General features: G+C 42.2%; 1 protein-coding gene across 3 annotated transcripts in view; it reads right to left on the reverse strand.

Moving 5' to 3' along the window:
- Positions 1–24133, reverse strand: part of mllt3 (MLLT3 super elongation complex subunit) — a 145386-nt gene that overhangs the window by 47726 nt on the left and 73527 nt on the right. For all 3 annotated transcript variants that reach the window (XM_055632765.1, XM_055632767.1, XM_055632766.1), the window contains exons 3-5: positions 17185–17267; positions 13828–13971; positions 6516–7085 (exon numbers count right to left, since the gene is read on the reverse strand). In XM_055632765.1, the coding sequence (XP_055488740.1) occupies positions 6516–7085; positions 13828–13971; positions 17185–17267 (797 nt within the window). The remainder of the gene's footprint in view (positions 1–6515; positions 7086–13827; positions 13972–17184; positions 17268–24133) is intronic.

Genomic DNA, 24133 nt, shown 5'->3' on the forward strand with positions numbered 1-24133 from the left:
GGGAGACTGACAAAAACCTCCGGGAACCGCACGGAAACCTTGGGTGGGGCGCAAAGTATCCAGAGGTTTCCGTTCAGGTTTCCCAAGTGGGACAGGGGCATAAGGGTATGTCCAGTGGAGGTCGCATGCAGGGGCTTTGTAGCCAGTTCGACCGCAAGGCTCCCAAGAGAAGTAGGATTCAATGGGCAGGCACAAAGGAAGGCAATAAAATAACTTGCCAATGCCGCCGAACGGAGCAGTCACTGGCTGTGGCTGAAGAGGAAAGATGCTGTCTGGGCTGCCACGTGACCATCTAGAGGCTAACAGTAAGACACACACCCAGGTCTGATCAACCTGCGGTGGGCCTGCCTCGACTGAGGGTGTCTTGTGATAAAAGGCCGAAACACCCAGTGACGTTGAGGTCCACAACTGAAGATGTGTCTGATTGGTAGCAAATTCACCTAGTGGTCATCCCCAAGAATGTCAATTGTAGTGAAATCTTAGGGATTGTAACACCTAGTCCTACTAATCAATCTTAAAACCCAAACACCAATAATTAGTTCTTTAGAGAGCTGTGTCTTTGGAACTATTTAGAAGTGTAGAAATAGCCATTTTAATTATGTCATGCAAACAAACTGTACTGCAGAAAAGATTTGGCAATCATTTCCTTGATCTTAAATTTACCCACCTGTACTGCACCGCTACTGTGCGCAGTGCCCGCAAGACCTTTCTTGCTCCTTTCAACACCAGTCTCCTTACCCATTTTACCACAATGTTCAAATAATGTCCATGCTTCTTCAGGACCTCAAACTGGGGAAGCTCCCTCTCTAATTTAACTTCCTGTCGTCATCCTTCAAAGCCCAAGTCACCAATTAAAATCACTTTGCCTCATTTTCTTTGATCTTTTCTATTTTTGTGCAACATTGGTGGTATCCAGCATAAAAGAGTCTTAATTTGGTTTCTCGCTTTTATAAAAGAATACAGCTGCTTGCTGGAGAAGAGAAATTAAGATTTCTAATTCAGGTTTCATCTAAGCCATTTGTACAGCCCACTGTTCTTTACAAACGTAGCACAGATTTAAGCTTTTTGTGCAGAAGCTTTAAATATAATATACCATGTATGAAACACAAATCACCAAGAGAGTCTTGAAATTCAATATTATTCTGACAAAAAAAATAAATGTCGTTTAAGCAGAGTCAGCAGATAGAAATGGCCTCTAGTGTCTTTGAACCCGAGGCTTCCGATTTAACATTAATACTACAATGTGTTCAGAAATATAGAAGTTAAAACATTCTGAGCAGTCTTGTTGATCCAATAGATGTGGAAAAAAACCCCTCTGCTTAAACTGTATAAATGAAGTGTGAATAGATAGTGTACCAATATATGAAAGAAGAATATTTAGTGAATAAATACAACATCTGAAAATAAGGAGTATTCTGTTTCTCCTCTGGACGGCGTGAAAGGAATGGATAAGATTCATCTAGAAACGCAAGCTAGATTTACCATCACAAGCTTTGTTGAATTAAACTGAAGATTGACCTAACAAATTCTGGTAAGCTGAAATTCATCGTCCAATAATCACTCTGCTTAAAACTTACTCCAAAATTGATACAAGTATGAAATTATTCAACAGTTATACTGCTTGCTCCATCCAGAAACATCAGTTTCTCTCCATGGACACAACTGTTAAGTAGCCATTTCCTCAGTATCTGCAAGTTTCTAGTTATGAACTAATGATTCGTGTTGTCAATGAATCAGACAAAACACACACACACACACACACACCATCTTAACAGTAGCCTGAAATGTTTGAATTTAGTTTATTGTCACTTGCACAGAGGTACAGGTGGAAAGTGACATGCTAAGCAGTTATCAGGAAGACGATACATGATAACAATTGAGCCATTCACAGTGTACAGATACATGATAATGGGAATGATGCGAATAGCGTTTAGTGCAAGGCATAACATTTAGTACAGTGTTTAGTAATGTTTAATAGCTCAGTCTTCTCTATCATAGTGTGTAGGCAGGAACAACCGATGCTGATTTACACCGAAGATAGCCACAAAATGCTGGAGCAACGCAGCGGGACAGGCAGCATGCCTGGAGAGAAGGAATGGGCGACATTTCGGGTCGTGGTCTCGACCAGAAACGCCAGCCATACCTTCTCTCCAGAGATGCTGCCTGTCCCGCTGAGTTACTCCGGCATTTTTTGTCTCTCTTCTCTATCAGAGGCTGTGTGAATAGATCAAGTGAGAAAGTCTAGCAGGGGAAGGCACTGAATTAAATTTGAAGGAAGTCACATTTAGAATTTTATGTTAAATGACAGCAGTTGAACAATCATCAAATAGGAAGCCTACTAAGCTGAACAAACATGGTTTTGGTTCGCAATAGCTTTTCAAGTTAAAAAACATTCAACCTTATTCTCATAGACAGGAGTCTAATCACTCCTTTGATGTTTCAACCGTTACATATCATCAAAGATAGACACAAAAAGCTGGAGTAACTCAGCGGGACAGGCAGCATCTCTGGAGAGAAGGAATGGGTGAAGTTTTGGGTCGAGAACCCTTCTTCAGACTGGTTAGGGATAAGGGAAACGAGAGATATAGACGGTGATGTGGAGAAGCTGCACTAGCTTCTCATTTTCACCCGACAAACAGCTTACAATGGCCTGTTTCCCTTATCATCTTTACTTTTTTGCATTTCTTTCATTCATTGTTATATATGTCTCCACATCACCGTCTATATCTCTCGTTTCCCTTATCCGTAACCAGTCTGAAGAAGGGTCTCGACCTGAAACGTCACCCATTCCTTCTCTCCAGAGATGCTGCCTGTCCCGCTGTGTTACTCCAGCTTTTTGTGTCTATCTTCGGTTTAAACCAGGATCTGCAGTTCCCTCTTACACGTTACATATTATCTAACTCATTAACCAGAATCAATTTGGCACATCCTCATCTTCTGCCACCGTTTCCCCTAGGAGTTTTTCAAAAGTTACATATTTGGTGCTCTATTGCAACACCTGCTAAAAAGATAAGCATATTGCTTGTATAGCATTACAACTACCAATTAAGCATGAACAACAAAAATCAGAAACAAATTCTGGATGGCATTTTGGATCAAATCTTCAAATAAAAAGATTGAGAAATCCTTTGCCTTACGTCTATTACTATTTCTTTTCTCTGTGCCCTTCCTAGGATCACCTTGCTAGTTTAAAATTTTGAACAGGACAATGGCTCACTCCCAGGCTTCGCCTGTGTCTAATGTGGAATAGGCAGCTTTACTCGAATTTCCTTCCTTTTGGAAAGAAATTCAACTGCTCTACAATTTTACAACCAAAAGCAGGAGAGGTGGGGTGTGATGGGAAACAGGAATTAACAAGAAATCCATCGATCAAAGTAATACTGACAAAAGATGGTTTATCTACATTGCGCTTCCTAACAAAAGATATCCCATTTCAGGTTATTTCCTTCACTATTTTTGTAAATGTACATGTAATTCTGAATAGCATAGAACCAAAATATGTATGTATAGCTGTAGAATATATAGGCAAATACGTAACAGATTTTTAACAAAAAGGGATTAAACATAATTGTTCATTTAAATTTGCAGCTGGTATGCCATGCTAGCGTAAAATGTTTTATAATTTCTTATTTAATCAATCAGACTCAAATTTCATTGTTGCATTTTCAGAGAACTTCGAAGATTGTCAATATTTTGCCCCTTTAAACTTTTTAAAAAATCTTACAACAACCTTTTACCTTTTTTAATTTGTACCTCCTGGTATGTGACCAGCTGATATTATTTCCCACAGACTACAGAGCATTACTGTGTAGAATATCTCATTCAACCTGGCCCAATGCTGAAAACCAAACACTATGCTTTCGTCTCAAGTTAGCAATCCAAATACAACCACAAATGACTCATCTACATACAAAGCCAGTAAGTTCATAATTAAATGAAGCGCTTAAATGACTTGTTCCACAGCAACTCCTTCAGAGACCACTACACAAATCAATGTGCACCTCTAAAAAGGAAAGGGGACTATGATTCAAGGCTAAAGCTCAAAAATAAATGTAACTGGCTGGAAGCAGTTTTATTATATTTGGTGATTCAAAAGATTCCCCACCAAAACTAGACTGGGACAATCCCACTCCTAATATTTTATAGAGATGCCAACATTGCGGGTGTGGGGTGAGGGAAGTACCACCCGTATCCTAGTGGCACTGTGTCTTTTATAATGGACAGAAAAGTTCATTTTTGGCATTTTAGTCTAACCCCTTCATGAGCAGCTGAGCAGTTTGAGAGGCTGGCTAAATGCCAAACAACAAAAAAAAACACAGCATTTGCAGCCACGGGTGAGGGGACAGAAGGGAAACTAACCACAGCAACCAAAGTAGTTCAGGCACCAAGGACGGGTGGTAGGCAAGGACTGGAACAAAGAGACCACGGGGAGGTATGCTTGGGTTCACTGGTTTGGAGCAAAATTGGCTGAATATAGCTCTTTGTTAAAAGGAGTGGGGCTTCTCTAAAAAGCACTAAGTGCAGGATCCAACCACTCCCAGTCCATTTGCCTGCCAGGTTTCCCAAGCACTAGGAAACTCAGCCAACAAATAAATTGAAATGGGTGCCGAAATCCGAGGAACTAAGCCTCATGGTATCATGAATCAGTCTCTCCAGAGCAGGTTATTCAGACATTGAAACCCGTCGCAATAAACTGCAAGTTGGCTCAGTCATTGCAAACTATGTCTCTGGCTCACATATTTGATAAGTTAACCCTTGGCCCACCCTTTGGCATGCCTGATTTTGTGGATAGGTTGGGAAAGGAACCCTTAATATCCACTCCCCCCCCCCCCCCCCCCAAACAATTCAAAGACCATCTCAAGCAACAGACACAATTTCACTGGCCAAAGCGTTCAAATTCCTCATTTACAATTCATTCTTACACTTGCGAGTTAAACCTTCAATCAGAAAAAGAACACCATGTTCCAGAATTAATTTAATGGCAATGTGAACTCAATGAACAGATAAAACACTTCACCCACTGACTTTATCCAGGCACGATTTCAGTTAGGTGAATGACTAATACAACAAAGTCACAAGGACTCAAGTTATAGGGTCTGAGACTAGAGAAAAGTCACTGGAATGTAGCTGTCTATCAGTAAGCTATCTGTGTCAAGGTCTACATTCAGAAACTCTATTGAATCACGCACACCACACTACTTTGAAACATTTAATACTTTTCATCTTTACCTCAGGGCGCTTGCAGAAAATACGTTTGTTGGCAGTATACCAAGCTGGTACATTTCCCTTCATGGGAATGAAAACATGATCCGTCGGCTGGGATTTATCAAAAAAAAGCCAGAAAAACCTTTTCATACAAAGTGTGCTCTCACATTATCTCAGTTTATAAGTGCCCCCATTTGAATTACGGTTATTCCTATTAACATTAAGTCACTTACTTGCTCCCTCCTACATTCTTTACATTATTAAGCTCCCAGTCACCATTAAATTGAATAATATGATGCATGACAAGTGTTTCGACAATGATACCAACAACATAATTAAGAGCAATTTAATAAACAATAATGCATTACATCAGTCATGTAATGAGGTGGGAGATTGCAACCTTCACATGGTCCACCCCGTTTAGACGAATGCAATCAACCTGGCGTGCACAATCAAATAAGATCAAATAGAACAAGTTGTCCGACAACTTTAGGCTGTGCACGCCATACGCAAGAAGAAGAGTCATGCAATGAATTCCTCCTGCAAATATATTCACCAAAACAAGCAAAGAAGCTGAAGGATAACATCTGATATTTCATGCAATGCACTCAAACATTGGCAGCCCCATCCTCAGCTGCCAAAGCTTCCATTTGCCAAAACCAGTGCAATCCCAACAGCCACCAAATTTAATTTGACCACACAAAGCTGCTTGCTTGACTGGCACCCCATCCACCTCTACTGTCAACATACACACAATCTACAGCTACAACTGAAAGAGATCACTTTCAATAATAATTCTGCTAAACACGTGCTCTTCATTTCCTGGTAAGAAATGGGGCATGGGATACCATCGTCTGCTAGTTTCCTAGGCATACTTCCCATGCATACTATCATAACTGAAATACTTTGTCACTGCTGGCCCAAAACTGGGAAATTGCCACGCTCAAAAGCACTGTGGCTGTACATTCATCACCATACAAGACAGCACTTCAGGAAGGCAGCTCACAACCCCTCGGGCAAGTGCGGGACAAGAAACATATGATGCAACTCGCTCCTCTGATCCACAATCAGGCACGATCCACCAACACGTTTTTTTCCTCTCCCTCCTCTCATTTCTTTTCTAGATAATGTGTTTCGTATTACATCTATTTTTCAATTTATCAAAAATCAACCTTATCAAACTTACCATCGCCACATTTTGAAACAATTTTGATGTAATAGAATATAAAATTCTAGGTTGACCATTTTAAGGGAATGAACATTTAGCCATAGAAGCTCCGCTGCCACTCTAATCTTAAATGTGCACCTACCTCAGATTTAGTAGATATATCATCTTCTACTGCAGAATAATTGGGATTTACAATATCTTCAAATGGTGGCAAACTTGGCTTCTTTTTCTCAATCACTTCATTTTCCGTTGGGATTTTTATCATTTTAACTTGAGGTCTGTCATTGAGTTTTTTTTCAGAAAGAAGTGGGTGTGCAGAGGCACTGGAAAAGCTTTTAAACAAAAATTCAGAGCTGCTTTTCTTTTTCTTCTTAGCAACAAGTTCATCAGTGTCTGTATTAGGAGGCCTCTTCATTGGAGCCTTAACATCCTGCTGAATGCCTCCACTCACCATGCTGTGTTCCAATGATTTTGGCTCTTTTGACATTGGTTTTGGTTCCTTAAATGCTGTCTTAGGAACAGTTTTCTCATCTTTTAGTGGTTTGTTTTCTTTGGGTTTCTTTGAAGGCTCTTTGGACGTTTTACTGTGTTCCCTGGAAAGTTCTTTGAAGGCACTTTTGTGCTCTTTTGAGTCTTTAGATGGTTTATCTTTGTGCTCTTTCGTGGATTTGTGCGACTTGGAGAAACTGTTAGAGCTGCTCTTATTGGGATCCTGCGAAATAGAAAGGGGGAAAAATAGTCATCCCTTTCAATGAAAGATTTGGAAAACAAAATATATGCTGAGTAATGAGGATGCAGCAAAAGGGCTACAATTGGATCTTCAACACCTGATATATAGAGATAAAGTCTCACCATATTCCTACTCATTCAGGACTTTAAGCAGGTATCAATGGTAAGTATCCACAATATTTAATTAACCATAAAGAAGATAAATGCTCACAGGGAAGTGTACACTGGGATTGCTTTCCTGTGAAAGACAGTCAGCACAAGTTAGTTCCTTCGACTAACATGCTCTGGTAGACAATTAAAACCCATACAGATTTCTTGTCCAGCATTATTACCAATGATAACATTTCAACAGATAACTTTAAAATGCAACAGCTGGACTGTAATGTCTTATGGGCAATTGCTTTCCTAAAGAATATGGGGAGGAAATTGATTGGTTATTCAATATGAAGTCAGTTACTTTTTCCAAAAATAGCTGTAGGAAAAGAGGCTAATCACTAAGAGAGGTTAACAGCTAATCATCATGCTAAATTTCTTTTTGAAAAGTGAAAATATTAATATGAACATTTTTGCAACTTAGATCATCAGGTGCATTAAATCCATGTAATTACACTCTAGACCTTCCACAACTGTTGTGTTAAAATTGTTTCTGCACATTTCACATCTGTTCAAAGATCTGTGGAAAAATATCGACTTTTCAGCACCAGCCTCCATCACCACCTCATCCCAGATCCCAAGGCTTTTAAATCTTAGTGACACCCCTGAATAGTATCCTTTGGGTAATAAACCATCAGACCACACACATTGAAAGCAGTTGTTGCACAGTACTAGGGTTTCTAATAAAAATCCAAGACTATTATAACAACATGATAATGGATTGTTAAAAAGTGAAAATGGAAACTTTTTTTTGATGGCATACACCATTTAAAAACCAAATTGTAAAAAAGAGAAGCAGCCCCTTTGCACCTCAAAGGTACAAAGAGGCGTAATAAAATTTACAAGGAAAAATATTTTACACTGGTTTTGTGCAACAACTTTAAGGTATAAATGTTGATGGGTCAGTCACAAACATATTAAATTAATTTCAATTGGTATATGGAACGATTTAAAATGAAAAAAAAATCCCAACAACTTTGGAAAAGATACAAAAATGATCACATCATCCTTGCTGACCAATTCTTAATTGATTCCCTTGAAACCTCATCCATACAGAAAGTTAATGCCTGCAATATAATTTAGATTTTAATTTATCAGAAGATAAAGTTACAATGGCCAAGATCCAGCATGTTCATTTCTGGGTAGAACATCAAGTTGAACAATTCAATTGGCACAAAAGCAGATGTTTTGCTTGGAAAATAGATCGCCTAAGAGTACATAATTACTTTTGTTTCCTATTTAATATAAATCACAGATAATAAACTTATCATTTAGCTACAAGTCCATTAAAGCTTGCTGCTTCATAAATGAAACAGCTCGAATAAAAGCAATTTTCTCTACTTTAATGGCACATTTCAATAACAGGCCTTATAAATGCTGTTTCAGTATTTTTCACCAAGCATCTAAAGACCATAATACTCTTAATGGTCTTCAGTGCCATAAAGGGCTTGATAGAGCCAACGGCTCAGGAACTTCTGCAGGGAACCACTGGTTGGTTATGATGTGCATATCAGCCATTTCCAGACTTCCACACCCAGGTACTAAAGGGTGCAAGGATGGAACATAATTTACATCAGATTGCAGCAGATCCAAACCCTTCATCTGCCACCAGTCTCAATAGAGTTTAATGAAAGCAGGACTGCAGAGCTGATGAGGCAGATCCACTTCATATGTGCAGGGCTGCCAACTCTCACGCTTTGAGCGTAAGAATCACACATTTGAACAAATTATCACGCCCTCACGCTGATCACAAATTTCTCACGCTCTGTCATGAGAAATTCTGTGATCAATGAAAATTTCAAAACGCAGATAAACTGCATGTGCCGCGGGTGTTGGAGAGCCGGGGCTGAGGGAGGGATGGAAGCAGATCCAGCGGCGGGGACAGATGTGGGGAACCGGCGCTGGCAAGTGTTTGCCGGGCTGGCGAGTGTTTGCCGGGCTGGCGAGTGTTAGTTTTAGCTTGAACCAGGACATCTGAAGATTCAAAGTTTAATATAGTAATTGTGCTGATCCTGACCCCAAACAACCACGTAATGAATATCATCCATTCTGTAGATGGTTTATGCATGCAACCAATCATATAGCTATCTCAGCACCACTAATTCCACCTTAGGTATCATTTATAATAACATCCACTTCTCCCTCTGCGCAGTTCAGAAGCAGACTGGAGTCAGTCACTACTTAAGTGTTGTTTAAGTCTGAGTATGTATTAAAGGCTATTTCAAAGTCACACGTGTGTAATGTCTCATTTACATGGTGTCAGATAGAGACTACTCGCGTCTCCTGTTTACCGGTTTTTCTTTCTTTCATTAAGTTTTTATTTTCATTTTGACGATGGCTTCCTCTTGCCGAAAGCCTGCCCAGCTCATCTTCAATTCGATTATCGCTCAGCGCTGGGCTACTTTCGAATTGGACTACCGCCATTAAATGAACATCGCGCATCGCAACGAACCAGATGAAGTCAAGGCCTCTCTTCTACCTTGCCGGCCCCGATGCCATGAGAAGAGCGAGGACTTTCCGGTACTCCCCAGCGGTCCTGGGTGAGGACGATCAGGTACTGATCCCCATAGAAACAGCTGACGACCCGAATGTCCTGATGCGCAAATTCAGGGAGATTTGTGACCTGCCCTCGAACCATATTTTAGAAAGGGCGCGATTCTTTACTCGCAAGCAGTTGCCAGACGAACCTGTTGAGGGCTTTATCGCTGATTTACGCTACCAGGCCCAGAGGTGCAGGTTCGAAGCCATGACTGACCAATTAACGAGAGACATTCTGGTGACAGGGATGCTCGAACAAAAGCTGAGATCGGAGCTCCTTCGCAACCCAGATCTGACCTTAGATGAAGCCGTGCATACCTGCAGAATGGCTGAGGTCATTGACCCACCGAACCGTCAGCACGATTCAGACACCAAATCGATTAATCTAACTGGGTTCAATATACCGCGAGCTCAAATGGACAATACGAGGTTTATGTCCCGGGCCAAACCCACGTCTGGTAACGAGCACCCCCCGAAATGCCCAAATTGCAATTATCTGCACTAAAGGCAGTCGCCTTGTCCTGCCTATGGAAAAGCCTGCAACTATTGTAAAAAATGGAACCATTTCTTTGCTGCCTGTCGTTCTCGTGGGAAGGTTCCACCAGCTTCCAGACCTAACCTAAACAAGCTGATGCAGGTCGATAACAAATACGGCTCCCTGTCCTTGCTCGGCGCTGCCCACGATGCTGATCCAATTAATTCACAAGGGGAGCCGTCAGCATTTGCTTGCTGTACAGGAGCCCCATCCGCCGCCAGCTGGACCTTACGCTCCACCACTCCAGTTACCGCCGTCCGCTGCTGATCCAGTGATCGGCCCCAGCATGCCCGATACACCTCGCATGTTCCGTCCTCCTCAGCGTGGCACGGCTATATCTGACTGCAGATTCACCCCTCCTGCATGCTTGACCCCCCCTGCCACCTTCTGTCCCCCCATTGGCTTTCTCGCCTTCGGGTTCGCCGCCGTCCCCGGGTCTTTCTGATGAAGGGGGGGAAGGTTTGGTCAGTAGGCCGCCTGTTAGGTATGGCGATTTTGTTTAATTTAGTTTAACTTTGTTGGCATGGATACATACCATGTTTAATCTTCTAAGGGGAAGGATGTAGATGGTTTATGCATGCAACCAATCATATAGCTACCTCAGCACCACTAATCCCGCCTAAGGAATCATTTATAATAACACCCACTTCTCCCTCTGCGCAGTTCAGTGGTAGACTGGAGTCAGTCACTACTTATGTGTTGTTTAAGTCTGAGTATGTATTAAAGACTATTTCAAGTCACACGTGTGTAATGTCTCATTTACACATTCCGGAGGTTTTACTTTTATGATGCCATTTAAACTTCACTTGGATTTCAATCACTTCAATGTAAAAGTAAATGGGAATGGGGAGCATTGGAACAAAAATTTGCCCTCGGTACATATTAACTGTAATGTAATAATGTATGCATGTTGGTAGGTGCAATCAAAACAAAGATTTTTTTATAATTGTTGTGCTATGAATTCCACAGAAAATATTATGTACTCTCAAGATCACATTTAATAGAATAATCTTGCTTAAATATATAGTTATTGGACTTTGCATTTCGGAAAAGTCCCAGCTGAGAAGAAGACAGCAAAATACTGAAAATATGGGGGATGAAAATGGCTTCAGGACAGTTTGTTACGAAAATGAAAGAAATAGACAGTAGACAATAGGTGCAGGAGTAGGCCATTTGGCCCTTCGAGCCAGCATCGCCATTCATTGTGATCATGGCTGATCATCCCCAATCAGTAACCCGTTCCTGCCTTCTCCCCATATCCCCTGACTCCGCTATTTTTAAGAGTCCTATCTAGTTCTCTCTTAAAAGCATCCAGAGAACCTGCCTCCACCGCCCTCTGAGGCAGAGAATTTCACAGACTCACCACTCTCTGTGAGAAAAAGTGTTTCCTCGTCTCCATTCTAATTGGCTTATTCCTTATTCTTAAACTGTGGCCCCTAGTTCTGGACTCCCCCAACATCGGGAACATGTTTCCTGCCTCTAACGTGTCCAAGCCCTTAACAAATGGTAACAGAATACTTATACAGCTGAGTGAGTATAATTTTATGGATGAGAAATTGTGTTCAACCAATTGATGACTTTGACAAAGTAACTAGCATGTTAGATAACAATCCATAATTTGGTCTTTCAAGTGCCCCATAAAGGATCACTGCAGAAGATAAGCACCTGTGGGCTTGAACGTAATAGGTTAAGTCCAGGGGGTCAGACATGGGGCTTTATGTGTGGGCCAGATATATTGTCAGTGCAAAGGGGCTAGGAGCAAGGCCAAGTGTGCATCCAGAGTCAAGGTCTGGAATAGTACTAGGTGTGCAGTCAAAGCTGGGATATTCAGCACTGGGAACCTAAGCAGGTAAGCAGCTATGATCAGGGTAGAATAGGGGGCCAGGTATAAGGCTGGACTTAGGGACAGGAATGAGAGAAGGTATGCATCTGGAGTCAAGGCCAGGAGTAGGACCAGGTGTGCAGTGAGACCCAGGTTGGCCAACATGGGCCAAGTGTTTGATTATAACCTGATCTCCATACATGAATACACAAAGATGCACCATATGAATACCGTATGCACCCGATTGCACAATTTAAAGATGAAAAATGCAAACGTTCTGTCATAGCTAATCCCGGGCTTAAATTGGTCGCCACAGTCGCCACGCTCCCCCAGGCTTGGTCTCTCGCAATTTCTCACTCCCAACTCTCACCCAATGTTGGCAGCCCTGTATGTGGATCCTAAGCTGTAGATCGGTCATCGGTGGCATGACCTGTTGGGAGTTCATCGAGGTGGTCCGGGGAATGGACCAATAATCCCACCACCTTTGGTCTACTCACTGCTTATGTATGGCTATGCCCCGTGCACTGGTCTGCAAGAAGCAAGCAGCTCAGTGGGAATAAAAGTGTGATAATAGAAGCAAGTGTAACATTTAGGCCTAATTCAGTGTGATCCAGCTCATTTTAACAATATTGGAGAAGAAAATATGTTATAATACTGTCCAACAAAATAACTCAAATACAGAAAAAACTAAACTCAAGTTTGCTCCTCAATAAAAATGGTAAACAGAGCAAACTCTAGGTTTTAAATCTTAATTATCAAAAAAGGGAAAAACGGGCAACGATTAGTTTACCATTTGTACCGCAGCCACTGTTGTTACCTATGTTTGTCTTGGTGATCAGAGTAACTGATTTATTCATGGCAATCAACATTTATTTCAAAAACATTGAATTGTAGATTTATCTTTCCAAGGGCGAGCACATAATGATTATTTCTTCATTTCCGCTTCCCACCCAAAACCTGCACATGTTGCAGCCCAATGTTGCTATTAAGAGCCTGCACGAGATTGTCAAAGAAAAATGCAGAAGGAGGTTTGAATTCCACTCTCGAAGCTTCAAATTGACACCTTCCCGTTAAAAACAACCCAACACACAATTCCTGAATCTACTGTTCCAAGAAGTAAAGCTTCCTGTTCAATGCTACAAGTGTTTCGCTCCAGACACTCCTTCCAGACTCATGCCAATATGCAATAAAACCCAATACACCTCGGGCTCCAGCCTCATATTGTTATTACATTTGATAAAAAGTAATATTTACCTTCAATTTGAATACAATTCCTATCACTTAGCTGCAGGGGATTACTGATTCAGAGAATCACACAGATGAGGATATAAAAGGACTGCAGCTCAGGTGGATTACAGATGAGGGAAGACTGGCTTCGTCAAGTTGTTTTGCAACAGAGATGGCCAAGAGGAGACTTAATCAATATATATGTGATTACAAAAGGACCTCATTAAGGTGAATGGGAGGGATGTTTTTATATAGCATGGGGGTTGGGGTACATCACGACTGAATTCACTGATCGCTGTGACAATTTTATTTTCTCCCCTGGCAAGCACCATCATTTGATGTTGACTGCAAAATCCAGTCCATTAACCTTGACTAAAGGGATGCACGTTTCCATTTACCACAATAATCAGCTTCCCCACCACTCTACTAATAGCCTATGAAAGAACTTACCCCTCCTGCTTTCAGCAGCTTCCGACGGAATTCCTCTGTTGGATTGTTGAAGGTGAGTTTTTCACAACGGAGATGATTTACAGGTGGATGTCCCTCAAGATGCAGGAATAAATCATAATCAAAGCGTACCTTCTTGGGCTCTTCCTAAGGAAAAATAAGATGCAAAATTATATCCAAATGATCCATACTAGGTTTGGCTGTACAAGCAAGACAACTATTGGGTTTGTCATTGCACTTTCCTAGATTTAAGAAAAAGTACAAGTTCTCTCAATTGGGTAAAACAATCACAAAATTGGAACAAAGCTATATTAAAGAAACGAAATATATTTTTTTGTTTTCCACTGTTTGAAAAAAAAAAAGTAGCCTATCATGAGCCCAGGACATTGCAGAAAAAAAGCAGCACTAAATAATTAGTTGCCAAATCAACACCAGCATATTTGTTCAATAATCTACAGTTCCCTCATTGGTCTCATCAGCCATCTCAGAACCGACAGAACCAGAGTGTAAGCAAGTTATCCTTATTTAAAGGCAGTCAGTCAGACACGACCTTTCAGCCCAACTTGTCCATGCCATCCATGATGTTAATCTAAGCTAGACCTGTTTGCCCACGTCTGTCCAATATCCCTCTAAATGTTTCTTATTCATGTATCTGTTTAAATGTCTTTTAAATGTGGTTATCGTACCTGCCTTAACTACTTCCTTTGGAAGCTTGTTTTATATACGAACCACTCTCTGTGTGAAAACGTTGCCTCAGATTCTTTCCCCTCAGCTTTAACCTTTACCCTCTAGTTCTTGATTCCCCTACCCCTTCTATTCCGCATATAGGTTTTATGCACCTAAAAGTTTACTCCCGAATTTCCTGCGCTGCAAGGAACAAAGTTCTAGCCTGCCGAACTTCTCCCGACAGCTCAGGCCCTCAAGAACCATTAACATCCTCGGAAATCTTTTCTGCATTCTTTCCAACGTAATGTTTTTTTTCCCCGCAGAAGGGTGACCAAAACTGAAAATAAGACTCCAAGTCTCATTAATGTATAATGCAACTGCAGCATAACATCTATACTCAATTGGTCCGGATGGCATTAACATTGAATTCTCCCAATTTTGCTAGCCCTTACTGCCTCCTCCCCTTCCTTAACCCTTGAGCCGTCTCCTCCCACCCTCCTATCCGCCCGCCCTCGGGCTCCTCCTCCTCCCCTTTTCCTTCCTTCTCCCCCCCCACCCCCCATCAGTCTGAAGAAGGGTTTCGGCCCGAAACGTTGCCTATTTCCTTCGCTCCATAGATGCTGCTGCACCCGCTGAGTTTCTCCAGCAATTTTGTGTACCTTCGATTTTCCAGCATTTGCAGTTCCTTCTTGAACACATCTATACTCAATTCCCTGATTGATGAAGGCAACCGTGCCAAAAGACTTAATCACCCAATCTACCTTTGTGACTCTTTCAGGAAACGACTGTATGTGCTGGTGCTCGAGATCCCTATGCTGTACAACACTCTGCATGGGCCGACTGTTGACTGTGCAGGTCCTGGTCTGGTTTGACTTCCTAAAATGCAACACCTTACACATTTAAAATAAACTGCATTCAGCCCACTGATCAGGCTGATCAAGGTCCCGCTGTAATTCTTAGTACCATCTTCACTATCCATGATACTACCTATTTTAGTGCAAATGACTACTTATGACATATATTCTCATCCAATTGTTTATAAAGCACCAAGAAGATTAAGCTACCACTACCCTAGGCTACAATTTTAAATGATTACACAGCAAATGAAAAGGAGCCCAATTGCCTGCATATCAAATCCCCACCTTCAACGCTAACACAGGAAACCTTTATTTAATAATTACCCAAAGGTATGGTTGTCTAAAGGATAAGTGACAAAGTAGTGGCAAACAATTGTTTACCTGATGAGGGAAGTAGACTGTGGGACTCCAGGAGGTCGGTAATTACCACCACTGGTTTTCTTGCTACATGCAAGTAACAATGTCCTGGGTACAGGGAGCACAAATTTGTAGTTGGCACAGGATATAAAAGTTTACCATGTATTAAATAATGTGCAGGGTGGTGGCCAACTTGGAGGAAGCCGACAGAAATGGGCCAACTCCAATCAGATATTATTCAATAGGAGCAAGTGTTGTCCTTCACGCGAGACATTGAAACAACGACAATATAAATGAAAGCAAGCAGGTTGTGAGAATAGGAGCAGGGGTAGAGTTTCACAAATCTATGAATGTGGCAGACAAAATGTTAAGGGATTAAGAGAACATATGGGATGCCTGGACTGTAAATAGGGCAACTGAATACAAAAACAAGGATGTCATGCTAAACCTTAACTCATTGGTTTAGTCTCAGCTGATGTTTTGTGTATAATTGTGGAACTACACTTCTGAAAGTTCATCAGATCTTAGGGAGGGTATATTTATTAGAATGGCATCAAGGATGAAAAACTTGAATTGGGTCAGTAACTAATTGTTTTGGGGTGGGGTGGGCAAGGGATAAGAGACTTGGCAAAATGAAAAGTTAACTGTAGAAACTCCTCTCTGACCCCTTTCCTTGGTCTTTTTATCCTTCAATAGAAGCCATTTTCATTTTTAGACCAGACATTTAAATTCAGAGCTGCATTAAAATTTAGAGCTGTATTATTTAGACGAGCTCCAGGTGTCCATTGCTGTAGTTTCCATCCTTTTGTTCTTGCTTGCAGACGTTCTGGTCTGCTAAGCAAATCCGAAGCTGAACTACCACAGCAACAAGACTCCCGACTCTATTAGAAACTTATGCTTGTGAATTAATTGCAGAAACATCAGAAATGAACTGAAATTTTATTTTATTTCAACCAAAACTACAAATTAATTTTTATTCTAATTTCTCAATATTTGCTCCTAAAGAAAACATTCTCCTCTGCTGCAGCTTTGTACATTCAACAAGATTATAGAAAATGTGAAGCTTTTAGTCACAGATGTCACACTGGTAATAGCAGCACCTTAATGGTTCTCATCACTTTTAGAAATGGTGCTTCAGCAATTTTGTGTTAGAGCTATTAAAGTCCTCACCCCTCCCCCAATCACAGTGGGCTCAGTTTACTTCACAAACTTTTTTGCTGTGCACAAGACTGAATGGGGTCACTACATTTCAGTGGGAGTGGACGAGAGATTTACAATTTTGACAGTTAAAAGCTTAAATGTAAAACTAATCTTATAGACAGCAATGTTGCATTGCAAAGTTGAACTGTATGCTTCCATACATTTCACTGTGCAAAACCTACTTTGCAAACACTACTTTAAGATGCTACGATCACCAGCATTCTTTCCACCATTCAGAAGGGAAAGTGTACACAAAAATATCAAGTGTCAATTACTTTACCTTGTTTCGGAAGTACACTTCAATCGGCATTATAAAACCAGCGTATCCTGACTCTTCCACTTTATACGGTGGATCCTTGCACACTGCACTCAAAAAGATTACAAAACAGTTCAGAATAGAGCACGCACACCCAGGAGGTATCGGGATAATAGGCTATAATACAAGCAAACTGCTTTGTAAAAGGTCAAAACTTGCGTGACTTTACTTAAGCAATTCTATTGAGGCAATACAAAAGCATTGCAAACTTGCTTTTCCATAACACAGGTTATATTCCATAAAGAGTCAATAACATGCACACGTAAATACAAATACAACAGCTAAACTCAAACTGCACTCCTGGATTTTGGGGATCAAAATTATCCAAACAGTGAATGCAGAGGTTGTGCCTGGTGGCCTGGCCAATATCCAATCGCTCAAATCAACACTACTGTGATAAACGTAAACTCTGCGATGATTTCGCTGAACACTTACGTGCAGTCTGCCGAGGCCTACGAGATCTCCCAGTTGCTAACGATTCTACTTCTCTGCCCATTTCCAAACTACCCTTTGTGTCCTGGGCTGCCTCCATTGTTACTGCAAGGCCATATTTACATTGGAGAAGCAGCGCCGCAAATTTTTGCTTAGGTAGCTTACAACCCAGTGGTATGAAAGCTGAATTCTCTAAATTTTAAGTAACTTTAACCAACATTCTCCCCCACCCTACCCCACCTTGCCCCCTTCTTCTACCTGTATTTTAACAGGTCAATTGTTCACCACATTGTATCCCTCTTGAGATCACACCTTCCCCAGCCTACAATTGGCCTATCAGGGCACCACCTAACCATGGCCGACTCTGATTTGTCCTGGCCTTTTCTCGCCTCCAGCTCTCTCCCCTCCCCACCAGCCCCTACTTTTCAATCGGAAGAAGGGTCTTCATCCAAAACCTCACTCATTCTTTTTCTCCAGAGATGCTGCCTGACCCGCTGAGTTAAGGGCCTGTCCGACGGGCGCCATTTGCGCGACAGGCCGGTAGTGACTGACGTGCTACAGTTGTGTGAAAATCGTCTAGCAGTACGACAGTCGCACGCCAAGTACCCCTGAGGGCCCTACCCCCTTTGGGAGCCATTTGCGATGTCATTCGTACCTCGTCCGATCTCCGTGGTAAGGGTTTCCCCAGTGAAAATCAAAGATACTATGGTGAAAAATGTCCAAAACTACACGCGCTTTATACCCGGGTGGTCACGTGGTGCGGCGCTCAAATGCCACGCAAATGGCGCGCCGATGGCGTACGGACAGCGCATGGTTACAGATGTTGACACACGGTGATGCATAATAAATTAGCATAGGCAACGTTCATGCGTCACCGTGCGTAACCACGTGTCACCACGCGCTGCACGTACGCCGCCAGTACGTCAGCGTACGCAAGAGATACGTGACGCAGGTGGCGCTCGAGGATTTTGAACCTCATGAAATCCTGGGGCGCCGCGCGTTACCGCATGTCACTGCATACGCCACCACGCCTCACCACACGTCACGACGTGCCAACCAATTTTTAGGATGTCGCGAAAATGACACGCAAATGACTCCCAAGTTGGACAGGCCCTTTACTTCAGCACTTTGTGTCTACCACTGTAAGACCACTGGTCATTATCACCTGGTCCTCAGAGAGCCACATGAGCAGAATTGGCTGACACGTCTGCTAAAATACAACAGTGAATATACTACAAAAGGTACTTGGAGAAGTTTGGAACAATAAGAGGCTGTAAAAATGTTCAATAAAATTTGATTTTCCTTCCTCCTAACTTAATAATGTTAACAAAGGAAATATCAGCAATATTTTGAAATACAGTATATCAATGGAAATCATTACATGGATACAAGTCTCAGTAGAGTATTGTTTTAATGCAGTGCCAACTTCTTAAATATGATTTAGTTCCCCCTTGTAAGGAAAAACAAAACCTGTACGCAAATGTATTGTTCCACTACCTGCCAGACTGTATCTGAAAGCAGTACCATAACAGAGATCAGATTTATAGATTGTGCTCCATTTATTTCAATTTACATTGCTAACCTGAATAAATAATCGCTTGGGCTTGGTCACAAAGATTTACAGGCTGGAACTGATACCCAGCTCAGCAAACTTGCTGTAACTTAACTTTCCAGAATTAAACTGTACAGCTGTTGCCTCACTCTGAATCTTTTCAGTGTGAAATAGTAGAAAACAGGTACTAAGAATCAAACTAAATCAATAATCTACCATTGAAGGGATCTTCAGGAGGCACTAATTCAAAAGGCAGGTGATATCAAAGACCCATACCATCCTGGCCATATTCCCATCTTGCTCCTACCATTATGGTGACGATACTGGAGCTTGAAAACCATGACCTCCATGTCCAAAAACAGCTTATTTCCAGGCAACCATCAAGTTGCTGAACACTGCACAACAGTAACCACCATCTCAGCAGCTAAAGATCCACAATAGACCAAAACACAGTGTTCAAGTCAAGTCAAGTCAAGAGAGTTTGTCATGTGTCCCAGATAGGACAATGAGATTATTGCTTGCTGCAGCACAACAGAATATTGTAGGAATAACTCAGCGGGTCAGGCAGCATCTGTGGAGGGATGAAACTTCACCTATCCTATCCCTCCACAGATGCTGCCTGATCCATTGAGGTACTCCAAAGCTTTGTATTTTGCTCGATTCCAGCATCTGCAGCTTCTTGTATCGCCACGGTCTGTGATGCATTTTGTTTTGGTTGCATTGTGGACTTTGGTTTTGTGTTATTATGGTTTAGTTATCTAGAATTATTAGTTATTAATTTACTGTATTATTGACTATGATATATTTATTTGCATGTTCTTGCATTAATGGGCCTGTAATGCTGCAGCAAGAGTTTGCTGCAAGAATTATCCCCTTACCAGTAAATATGACAATTAAACACTCCTGATTCTTGGATTCATTTGAAATGCTGGAAATAGCATGTTAACAACATATGTGACTAGTTACTGTTTGATACAACAGTTCAAAATCACAACTGTTTTTGATAAAATAAATAAATAGAATCTTTTTTCCAGAAGCAGAACAGTCAGTAACCAGAGATAGGCAGAAGTACCAATGACTGGCGATATGGAATTCATAATGGGAGCAGATTCTACAGCAACTTTTAAAAGCGGTTTGGATAATTGCTTAAGGGGAAACAATTTATGATGTCATTAGAATAGTGCAGGGGATTGGGACTAATTAGTTTGATAGCTTCATCCAAGAAGCTTACAGGGAGCTTCTTGGATAAATAGCAGACAGGAACAAGATGCTGAATGTTTTCTGTGTATTCCATATAATCCTGTAATCTCAAATCATCAACAAAAGTGTTTTACTTTCATTTCAGATTTCAAGTGTTTGGAATTTCAAAAAAGATGTGCTGAATCAAATTTAGGACCATTCACCATTAAATGGAAGTCCACCAAATTAGAGTGTTATTGGGGCCGTTTCAGAACACTTTTTATTAAAGTGGCCTCAGATGTTTTTGTTCCCTACACTGGATCAGTGAAGACAGACGGGAATCGGTTTGAAGCACCAAATGTCAAAAAAACAAAATGTAGTGTTATGTGGGAAATCTTACAGCTGAATAGCTTCTTGAAAATGCAGGTTATCAAATATGTGTGTGATAATATCTCAGTGTAAGAATGAATGAAGGAGCGGAGTATGAAGCTCTGGTGTTCAGTCGACCATTGAGGAAAGATGCCCTGCCTGCATAATGTAAACATTCATTTATGGAACAGTAATATTTCTTATTCACATCAGTGATGGGGATACCAAAATCAAGTTAGCAGTCTATGCTAAGATCAGAGAAGCCAACACAAATTGTTCCAAGGTGATTTGCACATCCCTCTGCCACAGCCCTAGACATCCAAGCTTCTCTGTGTAACATTCAACACAGAGATGCTCAACTGAGAAGTACCAGTCCCAGCTGGACAACAAGCTGACTGCTCATTGACCACTGACAGGCGACCCCACTGAAAAGTGGAACCAGTTCAAAGAGCTGATGACGGAGTGAGCTAAGGAAGTGCTTGGATGCAAGCAGCGAGTGCACCAGGACTGGTTTGATGCAAACAATGATGACATAACCAAACTCCTGGAGGAGAAACACAAGGCATTCATTGAGTATCCTCTATCTCCAAAAAGAATCGCTTCAAACACCTGCAGAGCAAGGCACAGAAGGAGATACGAGAGATGCAAGACAGCTGGTGGGCGAGTGAAGCTGACGAAGTACAACATTACGCAGACACGAACAACTCTAAGCAATTTTTCAGCTTGATCAAGGCTGTGTATGGTCCTCCCAAGCTGACCTCCCCCCTCCTTGCAACTGACGGCAAAACCCTGCTCAAGGAAAAAAGCAGCATCTCAGACAGATGGAGAGAACACTTCGCCAATCTCCTCAATAGACCCTCTGACATTGACCCAGTCGCTCTCGACCAGATCCCACAAAAGCCAACACTTGACAACCTTGACCTCCACCCATCTTTGGGAAGAGATCAAGAAGGCCATCAGTCAAACCCGTACAGGCAGGCAAGGCATCAGGCATGGACGGAATCCCTATTGAACTTTACAAGGCAGCAGGTCCTGAGACACTAGACGCCTTCCACAAGATCTCGTCCAGCATCTGGGGGACAGAAAGTATGCCCGAGGAATTCAGGGACGCCACTGTTGTCTCCTTGTTCAAAAAAAAAGGTAGCAAAGCTGACTGTGGCAACTACCAAGGCATCTCCTTGTTGTCCATCACTGGAAAGATACTGACCCATGTCATCTCAACCGCATAATCAATAAGGTCGCGGAAGCAAGCTTGCCGGAGTCTCAGTGTGGTCTCAGACCTGGTTGCAGCACTGCTGATATGATCTTCATGGTGAGAAAGATACAGGAAAAATGCATCGATCAAAAGATGGACCTCTACGCAGTCTTCATCGACTTGACAAAGGCCTTTGACACGGTCTGTGGTTGATACTTTACAAGCTCAGCTGCCCAAGAAAGATCCAGATCATCTGGCTCTTCCACAATGGCATGACAGGAACAGTTCTGGTCAACGGTGAAACTTCTGCACCTTTCAACATCTGAAGCTTTCTGGTTGCGTTCTGGCCCCTGTACTCTTCAACCTCTTCTTCGACTGCGTCCTGAGTCACGCACTCCAGGACCTTGACTATGGCGTGTACCTGAAGTACCGTCTGGTCAGATCTCTCTTTGACCTTTGACAACTGAACGGCAAAACCAAGACACACGCACGGCTCATTCGCAAAGCCCTTTTTGCGGATGACTGCGCCCTCATGGCTCACGAGGAGTCTGACCTCCAGTTCATTGTGACCACATTTGTGGAAGCAGCACAAGTTTTTGGTCTCACAATCAGCCTCAGCAAAACGGAAGTCATCCACCAGCCGGCTCCAGATTCTGCAGCACCGCCCCCAAGTGTGCACATCGACAGCTCACAGCTGAAAGCCGTTCATTGCTTCAAATACTTGGGAAGTGTAATATCATCTGATGGCTCCCTGGACAAGGAAATCTCAACGAGAATCAGCAAAGCCAGTCAAGCACTTGGACGACTGCGTACACGAGTGTTGAACCACCACAACATCAAGCTGTCAACTAAATTCAAAGTCTACAAAGTAATTGTGCTTTCCAGCCTGCTCTATGGCTGTGAAACGTGGACCTTGTATAGGAATCACATCCATCAACTTGAGAAGTTCCATATATGCTCGTTACGGTCCATCATGGGTATTCGCTGGCAGGACAAAATGCCCAACCTAGAAGTATTGGACAGATCCAGCTTCACGAGCATTGAGCATCACCAGAACTAGGGGTCACAGTTTAAGGATAAGAGGTAAGTCTTTTAGGACCGAGATGAGAAAATCATTTTTTACACAGAGAGTGGTGAATCTGTGGAATTCCCTGCCACAGAAGGTAGTTGAGGCCAGTTCATTGGCTATATTTAAGAGGGAGTTAGATGTGGCCCTTTGGCTAAAGGGATCAGGGGGTATGGAGAGAAGGCAGGGATGGGATACGGAGTTGGATGATCAGCCATGATCATATTGAATGGCGGTGCAGGCTCGAAGGGCCGAATGGCCTACTCCTGCACCTATTTTCTATGTTTCTATGATTATCAAAGCACAGCTCCGATGGACTGGGAACGTCATCAGGATGGATGAAACCCGCATGCCTCGACTGGTCTTCTACGGCGTGCTCTCCCAGGGTCAATGGAACCGTGGGCGTCCCAGGAAGCAGTACAAAGATTGTGTCAAGGACCATCTCCACTATTGTGGTCTTGCGCCCAAGCAACTGGAAGCCTACACCAGCGACAGAACACGCTGGCGCGCAGCAGTGCGAACAGCAGCCAGCAGCTTCGAGGAGCGCTGCCTAGAGCGACCTACCAAAACTGGGGAGAGGAGGAAGGCTGCTGCCCAGAACCCGCCAGCGATGACCTTCATCTGCCCCCACTGCACTCGAGTGTACGGTTCATGAATTGGACTCGTGAGCCATGTCAGAACTCACCAGAATTGAGACTGCACAACCCACCATCGTTGTTACCGACGGGCCACCACCTACAGATGGCTAGACCCATAACAAATGTAAAAAATAAGGCCATCAATAACGAATATGTATTTACAAATTAGCCAACTTAGACTCCACAAAAAGAGTGAATAATTCAATGTAATTTTTTTTGTAAGTTTCGGTTGACTTACATTAAAATAGCACAATTGACCCAAAACACCAGTCAAAAATCCAACAGTAATTGATAAATGTGTGCATTGTTTTAGTCTCAGAGTTACACAGGACGAAACTAGCCATTCAGCCCAACTTGTCAATGTCTATCAAGATGCCCTATCCAAACTAGTATCCTATCCAAATCCAGAGTCCCATTTTTGCCTGTTTGGCCCTTTTCCCTCTAAATTTGTCCTGTCCAGCTACATGTTCAAATGTTGTTAT

This window comes from Leucoraja erinacea, chromosome 3, assembly GCF_028641065.1.
Source record: "Leucoraja erinacea ecotype New England chromosome 3, Leri_hhj_1, whole genome shotgun sequence".
NCBI lineage: Eukaryota > Metazoa > Chordata > Chondrichthyes > Rajiformes > Rajidae > Leucoraja > Leucoraja erinaceus.